Here is a 9,031-nt window from a genome sequence, read left to right on the forward strand (position 1 = left end):
CGGCGATGGTGTCGGGGCCGGGCGGCGACGGCGTCGGGGCGGGGCGGCGACGGCGAGGTGGCGGCAGGCGATGGCGCGCGGCATCGGGAGATAGAGAGGAGAAGGAGAGATCGAAGTGGGGATGCGGTTCTGAAATTTTCCTTATATAGCAAAGTCTTTGGTCCCGGTTGGTGGCTCCAACCGGGATCAATGCACCCTTTAGTCCTGGTTGGTAGCACCAACCGAGACCAAAGGCCTCTTTTCAGCAGCCCAAAGGGCGGGAAGCAGAGGGCTTTGGTCCCGGTTGGTGCCACCAACCGGGACTAAAGGGTGGGCATTGGTCCCGGTTGATGCCACGAACCAGGACCAATGGTCGTGTGCTGGCACGGTGCGGCACAAAAGTTTAGTCCCACCTCGCTAGCTGAGAGGGGTACGCAGTGGTTTATAAGCCCCACTGCCGAACCCCTCTCGAGCTCCTCTCCATTGTAGGCTTACGGGCCTACTTAATACTGCTTTGCCTGATGGTCCTACTGGGCCACCTGCGGGCCTGAATCCTGGCCCATGGTGGGTTTCTAGTCGTATTCAGGCCGTGGGGGCCCAGTAGGAGACACTTTTTTTTCTTTACTTATTGCTTCTATTTTTATTTTTTTCCAGATTTTTTGTTTTGTTTTCTGCATTATTTAGTTTCTTTTGTTTTTTTGCTTTATTTTTTAATTCTTTTTGCTTTTAGTTTTAGAACAATTTTAAACTTTCTGTTAGTGCCATTAGTTCTCAGATTTGAAAACACTTTTTTTGTTTTTTTGTTTTGTTTCGTGCTTTATTTATTTTATTTTGTTTCTACTTATAACAAAATACTTATTGTTGCTATTTTTATTTTTTTTCCCAGATTTTTTGTTTTGTTTTCTGCATTATTATTTTTTTGTTTTTTTGCTTTATTTTTTAATTCTTTTTGCTTTTAGTTTTAGAAAAATTATAAACTTTCTGTTAGTGTCATTAGTTTTCAAATTTGAATACACTTTTTTATTTTCTTTTTGCTTTGTTTATTTTATTTTTTTCCAGTTTTTTTATTTTGTTTTCTGCATTATTTATTTTCTTTTGTTTTCTGCATGAAAGCATTTCAAATGAACTTTGAAAAAGTTGAAAGTTGAAAGTTGGCATGGTATCACGAGGGCCGAACCATAAGACATTAAAGCATTATGTGTCGGGACTAAAGAGGGGCATTGGTCCCGTTTGGAGCCACCAACCGGTACCAATGGACCCGTCTAATTACTTATTTATTTTCTGCAGCTGTTTTTTAGTTGATTCTTTCTGCAGCTGTTTTTTAGTCACACCTCGCCAAGCGAGAGGCACTCGCAGCTGTTTATAAGCCCTGAGTGCAGAGACGATGAAGAAGAGGCTCAATGCTCACCTGCATGTTGGTTCGCTTCAAGCCTTGAGGAATAGGGTAGACTGCACGGAGCTATGTGCAGTGCAGTTTACACTATTCCGAAAGACTTGAAGCGAATTAACTAGCATTGCGCCTCTTTTTTATTTTTAATGACTTATTACCACACAGAAATAAATAGAAAAAATAAATATAGCAGAAAAGAAAAAAACTATATAAAAAACTACTCAGAAATAAATAGAAGAAAAAATAGTTGTGATTAACTTTACTAAAATCTTTTTTAGTTTTAGTGACTTATTACAACTCAGAAATAAATAGAAAAAAATAAATATAGCAGAAAAGAAAAAAACTATATAAAAAACTACTCAGAAAATGAGCATAGATGCGCTTATAGAGAAAATTCAACCTAAATTCATAATAAATTTCTACTAACTTCAGAGAAATTCAGTATGAATTTAGGTCAAATTTCCTGTATAAGGGCATATATTTTCATTTTGAGAGGAGCTCAACAAGGCAGAGAGGGAGGGGCTTATAAACCGGTGTGAGCCCCCTTCGGTTGGCGAGGTGGGACTAAACTCTGGCCGCAACGAGGACCAACACTTTAGTCCCGGTTGGTGGTATGAACCGGGACTAAAGGGAAGCCTTTGGTCCAGGTTCAAGCCACAAATCGGGACCAATGGTGGTGGGCCAGGGGCGAGGCACATTGGTCCCGGTTCGTCCCACAAACCGGGACCAAAAGGTCCAGACGAACCAGGATCAACGGCCCACGTGGCCCGGCCGGCCCCCGGGGCTCACGAACCGGGTCCAATGCCCCCATTGGTCCCGGTTCTGGATTGAACCGGGACTAATGGGCTGACCCGGCCTGGACCAATGCCCCCTTTTCTACTGCAGAGAGCCTTCATGTTACTGGAGTAGGGGTCAATGATGGCCACATCGAGGTCAATCAGGGAGTCCTTACCATTCTGCTTGCTGCCCCAGACCCTCTACTAGCCTTGAATGTCGATAAACTTCTGGCAGGCCAAGCTCGAAGTCTTTAGCACCTTTAGATCGTTGGTGGTGTCCACCATAGCGAACCTGTAGTGGAGGTTGTTGACAAACCCAGCGAAATGCTCACAAGTCCTTCTGGCCAGATAGTAGTGGTAGACAAGAACATGATGGCGCACACACAAGAGGGAGACAACAACCTTCTAATCGTACCCGGCACGACTGCCGGTGTGCTTGATGTTGAAGCTGACCAGTTTGTACTTGTCATCCTCAGCAAGAAACTTCTTCATGGTGTTGGTGGACTCCTCCACCGAGACCGGGGTTAAGCCCCGTATCCACATCGGCGTGGTAGATGAAGCAGTATGCAGGCGGGTGGCAGCGCGACGCGGTTCTGGAGTGTCATGGGGGGAAGACGACGGACCACTTCATCAAGGTGGTGTCAGGAGTGAAGCTTCCTGACACGCAGAATGCGACAGTGGACATTGATGTCGCTATGCTGGAGGAGTGCGAGGCGAGGTGGTATGGCAACTGCTCGTGCTTGGCCTACGTTGCCGCTGATATCAGAGGAGGCGACAATCAGAGTGGCTATGTCATGTGGACGGATGCCATTGTTGATCTTCGCCTTATTGACAGCAAGCAGGATCTCTACCTGAGGTTGTCGAAATTAGAATTTGGTATGTACAGACTATCCATCCACGCATTTCTGCCATGCAAGTTTCATGTCTAGAAAAGAAATTGATCTGAATTCAATTCTGATCTCGAGCTCGTATACACCCACATTGACAGTTAAATCAAGGAAAATAGTAAACAGTTAAAAAATCCGGAAATGTTTTGACTAGGAACATATTTGTTCTTCTAGTTGCATGCAAATATTCGCAACAAAAAGTCATGTGTGGTGATCTTGATGAAGGAAAATAATGGGATTTTATTTTCTGAGATCACCACACTGTTCTTCACAAATTTTACATGGATTTCGAAGAAACGAACACACTTGCCTTACCGTCTAATTTTTTGAGATTACTATTTTCCTTGATCTTACTGTTCATGTGGGTGTATATGAGCCAAGCTCAGAAACACCACCCTGGAAGTTGACTTGATTTACAGCGTAAACGAGATGATATAGTAAAAAAAGAAGTCCTTTATCAATTTATCATTTTGATAGAAGCAACATCTTTTACTGTCTTTCCAATTTCATTTACTGTAATTCTTTGCTGCGTTTGTGGCTTAATGGAAAAGGTTCAGTTGGGTTAATGTCCCTATAAGCCTTTCTAAAAGAAAAGTTTGACACCTTTGTGCAAATACAAAAGGAAATTTTAAGGTTACAAAGTTGAGTTTTCATAACACATACTCCAGTAACATGAACATTATATTTCTTTATTTCTTCTTATTTTTCTTTTTTCTCTTCCTTAAATTCATGAACATTTTTTAATCCATGAACATATCTTTTAAATCTGCGATCTTTTTTCATATGAATGAATATTTTTCAATATCGCAAACTTTTATCAATTTCATGGAAAAAATTCAAACTTTTTAACTTTTTAAAAAATTCTTAAACCTTTTTTCAAGTCGATGAACTTTTTTGAATTTCACAAACTTTTATCAAATTCATGAACTTAGTTTTTTCTACATTGTGAACTTTTATTATTTTGCAAAGTTTTATCCAAATTTGTGAACTTTTTGTCAAATTCTTAACCTTTTTTCAAACCGATGAACTTTTTTCAATTCCACAAACTTTTGTCACACTAGTAAGCTTCTGTTGCACGTCTCGGCTAACACATGTAATCATATACAGGATAACCTTCCCTAAAAATAATAGGTTAACCCTGATGAAAATTTGAAATTTCACATGAAGTGTATAGTACCTAATTCTTGGCATACATAATTTGAAATATCATTCTTCATAAATCAATATTCCTTTCACGTACATTTCACCCAAACAATTTGAAACCTTCTTTACTCAAGAAAACAATATGAATAATCTTTTTATTGCATGAGCCAAATTTAGAGTGCATGCCTTCTAATATGCTATCTATTTAGGAGTAGACATTGTAGTTCATAACCAGGCTGATACCAAGTCCATCACTCAATTCTCCTCTGCCGAAGCAAGGTTACTTGCAAATTGCAGTGCAACACGTAGTTGTACGTGAACGGTTGGATGAACTCGCATGACCCGACTCCAAATAGAAACTGGGAAAAAAGAAACAGAGATTCATATGAAAGTCCTAAGACAACAATAGCACCCCAAAGATGGAAAAGCAATGAACATGTTGTAGATATAATATTTGATGCATAATCATATCTATATCATCTTGTCTCGTCTTCTTGCAAAATGCATGTCTCGGACCAACAACTATTGTGTGGCCTCCTGCCTGCAATTTGAAGTTTCACAAGTTGCCAGGATTTCATATTATCCAACATCATGTCTTTGTAAACAATTACACTGAACGATGGCACCAAACCAAATAGACCATGTGCAACGAAAGATGTTCGGGTAGGGTGAGAAGGGTCCTTTTGAAAGCACGTTGGTTTTCAACATCCGTCGAATGGCTCCAATTTTTTTCCACCAGCTTCTATGATAAATTCAAGGCATCGTACCAAATGGTTTCTATTTTTAACAAGTTTTGCATTTTCTAGAGTTTTCTCAGTGAAAAGGGATGATAAATGGGCGGACGTGTCACAACGTGCAAACAGTGTCGGAAGTTGTTCAAATCTGGCATGGATGTTTCATATATCAGGCTGTTGCAAGAAGTTGGGGTCATTCATCCATAGAAAACAAAACACCTATTGAGAAGAGTGTGCTAGAATAGGCCAAACGGGTGCATCCGTGAGCATGTAGTTTCTAATTAAGAATGCCTCTGTTATTTCCATTTTTTGCTATTATCAATCAATATGAACATTCTCCTATATCCTAAAAATCTATTGAAATTAGTGAACAATTATGGAATTTCAAATTGTGTATGAAATTTTTATAAACTTAAACATTTTTTTCTAAAATTGTAGACAAATTCCCAACAATTGATATTATCCACAAACTGCAAACATTTCTTAATTTTGTGAACAAAACATGTAAACGTGAACAATTTTTTAATTTCAGAATATTTTTAAAAATTGTGAACAATGTTTGAAGATATGAACATTTTTGGGATTAAAAAAATATCTCAAATTTTTAGATAGGTTTCAAAAAGGAGAAAACAAATTAAGGAAAAAACAAAAAATAGGAAAGGAAAAAAAGCTTAGGCTTTAGCCCAACTAGGCAATGGCATCTCTCCTGTCGGGTACCTGTTGGGCCTGCCCAAGCATTCATGGATTTGAAAAACTTCATTAATTTTAAAAACAGATGTTCACGAATTTGATAAAAAAAATCCCAGGCGTTGGAAAAAGTTCATAAAGTTGAAAATAGTTCTCGGATGTGTAAAAACGTTCACAGATTTGAAAACAAAGTTTACAATATTAAAGTAATATTTCTGAATTTGAAAAGCTCATGGATTTAAGAAAAGGTTCACGATTTTAAAACAGTTTGATATTTTAAATAGAATTAAGATCAAAATAAAATTGAAAAAAAAGGGAAATGGGGCAAGCAAACCTCCTCCCCCACCCCCCCACCCCCCCACCCCCCCCCCCCCCCCCCCAAAAAAAAGAAAACGACAAATTTTAAAAATTGTTCATGTTTCAAAAGTTGTTTGTGTTTCGCAATTTTGTTCACTTTCAAAATAAAATTTCTCAAATTTCGTTCACAAATTGCAAAACTATTAGGCATTTGAAAATTGTTCGCATTTTTTAATAAAGTTTCAGATTTTTCAGAAAATATTTCATATATATGTACGCCCAGAATTTGCTTTGCCCATGAGGTCTGTACGTGCACTTATAGTCTTCTTACTATAAAAGAGGCTACAGGAGATTTTTCCGACCGAAACATCATGGCAAAGGAGGATTTAGCAACGTCTATATATAAGGTAATAACTATTCTTGTACATTTGTCACAGATTGGCTACAGAGTATTAAAGGAGATAATACAATCCGCTATTTGAATGGCACCCTGCAGTTGTACATGATTGTATACTCCATGTACTCCCTCCGTTCCTAAATATAAGTTTTGTAGAGATTTCACTAGGTGGACTACATACGGAGCAAAATGAATGAATCCAAACTTAAAATGCATCTTTATACATTCGTATGCGGTTCATAGTGAAATCTCTACAAAGATTTACATTTAGAAACGGAGGGAGTATATGCTTAATCACGCGATGGTACAGACTGTGCCGTTGATGTTGCTGTTGATGTAAAGAGGCTGAAACGCGCTCGTCTTACTGATAAAGGCAGGGGAGAATTCTTAAGGGAAGTGGAAGTGATGTCGACACTCAGGCATATCAACCTTGCGGAGCTTCTCTACTATTGCCAGGACCAGGAAGAAGATGAATGGATACTAGTCTACGAGTGGATGGAGAAAAAAAGTTCAAATCGCTACATATTTGGTACTCACTGCAATGCCTGCCGTGTCAATCTATCATTATATCTACAAATGTAATCCACAGGTATTCATATCTGTATTTGGCCTCAAGCACGTATTTGAAAACGCAGGAGAACAAAACATGCCCCGCTCTTCACCAAATTGGGTGCAAAGACTGGAAATAGTTCGTGGGGTTGCAGTAGGTGTTGAATTCCTTCACAGCAAGCAAGTCATTCACAGGGATCTTAAACCTGGCAATATACTTCTGGATGATTCGTGGAACCCGAAGATAGCAGACTTCGCCACTGCCAAGCTGTTCATTGCTGACCAGACAGATCCGACAGTAGTATTGACACCGTACGATTGAAATTTCTATCTCATCCAATGTTTCATATTCAACTTAAACTAATATGACAGGAAATTGATTCAATGTTTTGTCTTAAATGAAAGGATATGTGGCTCCAGAGTATGCAGGAGCAGAGCCGACCCTGACGTACAAGTGTGATGTATATAGCTTCGGAGTCGTCCTGACGTACAAGTGTGATGTATATAGCTTCGGATCCGTTTCACTGGCAGAAGGAGAACAAGCACGCCAACGTTCCTTCTTCATGTAAGGCTACTCATGATAAAAAGTACTCCTTGTCTCTTCCCACTGAAACGGGTGCAAACTAGCAATGAACCAGTAATCTTTGTTCAGCTTGCTACACAACCCCAACACACGTTCCAAACATAGCCACATATCAAACAAAGATGAGCGCTACTCCGTGCGTGTAACTAAGCATATTTTTGCAGGCCTGGGAATTGTGGAATCGACATGATATTGAGGAGCTTCTTGATCAAGAAGTGGGCGAACCTGGTGAGCTCTTGTCAGCACTAGCCAGGTGCATCCAGATTGGCCTTCTTTGTGTGCAGCAATCGCCCGAGGAGGGCAGGCCTGCCATGTCTGAAGTTGTGGGAATGCTAGCCGGCACCGACTCACACTCACAGCTCCGTATGCCAAGTAGACCCACAGCCAACAGTGGAGCTGGCCCCAGTGTACGATTAACCCCCGGGCCAAGCTGGGCCCTCTGACCAATCTCTTCTCCTGCAGCAATCACATCGTATGATCCGTGATCATTTGGTGCTGGATCTTTTCAGTTTGAGTGCCTCATCCTTCCTTGCGGCTTCATCGCGACAATGCAAGCAACATAAGCCTAAAATTTACTACTGTACCAATCTGTGACTTGCGGTATGAATTTGATGTTTGATGTTTGTACTTTAACACTGGATATCGCCTTCATTTTCCTATGTGAATTTGTGGTTGTCCAAACTATGACATATTTGTTGGAACTTGTGTTATGAGAATGATAATTGGCACACCAATTTGAATGTGGTGTGATAATTAACACTGGATATCACCTCTTGCTTTCCTGGCTGAATTCGTGCCTGTTCAAAGTAGGACGAGATTGTTGGAACTTACTGCCAGACCGGGAAATCAATGTTTTGTATGTCACTTTCATACCTTGTATCCAAGGTTGCCTCCATATTTTGGAAACAAGAGCAGACTGAACAGCGCAAAGTGAATTGTTACGCAGGCCACTATGCTAGACGGGCACAACATTCAGAGCTGAGTCCAGTTCACAGGATGGGTGCACAATTGGCACGGTCAGGACACTTGGAAACATGCGCTTATGGAATGTACAATGGCAAAGTGCCTCTGCTCTCTTGTTGACGAAGAACTTGTGGAACACTTGATCGCCTGCAGGTTGAATGATGGGAAGCTATGGCTCATGGAAATTCAGTCTTCTACGGATGAAAGCAGCTTTGTAAAAAAACCCTGATGATACTATGGTCGATATGGTGGCCACGGAGGAAGTTCATACACGAGGACCAAGTTCAGTCCCTCTGTAAACGTTCATATTTTTCAAGAACTACTTAGATGATCTCGCTTTGATTCCTTGGAAGAAAACATTGAGGGCTACTGCTGCTCAGCCAGTCAGCCGGCTAGATGGATCCCACCATCGGTCGGTGCTGTGAAGATCCATATAGACGCAGCCATTGGACGTCATGGAGATAGAGGAACTTGTGCAGCTTTATGCAGAAACCGGGCTTGTCCTTGGTGCTTCGGTGACTGTAGTTTGTGATTTGATATCACCAGATATTCTTGAAGTAAAGGCGAGCAGTGAAGCTTTGTCCTTGGCGATGGACCTATTGTGCAACAATGTTGTCATAGCAACTGATTGCTGGGGCAGCTTGGA

The 9,031-nt window shown here is 40.6% G+C and overlaps 1 protein-coding gene across 1 annotated transcript; it reads left to right on the forward strand.

Moving 5' to 3' along the window:
• Window positions 1–2,699: 2,699 nt before the first annotated feature.
• LOC123039575 (G-type lectin S-receptor-like serine/threonine-protein kinase At1g11410) lies at window positions 2,700–7,865 on the forward strand. Its single transcript, XM_044462685.1, has 6 exons — window positions 2,700–3,021; window positions 6,331–6,401; window positions 6,633–6,819; window positions 6,926–7,151; window positions 7,243–7,339; window positions 7,587–7,865. Exons 1-6 carry the CDS (start codon window positions 2,700–2,702, stop codon window positions 7,863–7,865), a joined length of 1,182 nt encoding a protein of 393 aa, XP_044318620.1.
• The last annotated feature ends 1,166 nt before the right edge of the window (window positions 7,866–9,031 follow it).

Source organism: Triticum aestivum, chromosome 2B (assembly GCF_018294505.1).
Source record: "Triticum aestivum cultivar Chinese Spring chromosome 2B, IWGSC CS RefSeq v2.1, whole genome shotgun sequence".
Taxonomy (NCBI): Eukaryota; Viridiplantae; Streptophyta; class Magnoliopsida; order Poales; family Poaceae; genus Triticum; species Triticum aestivum.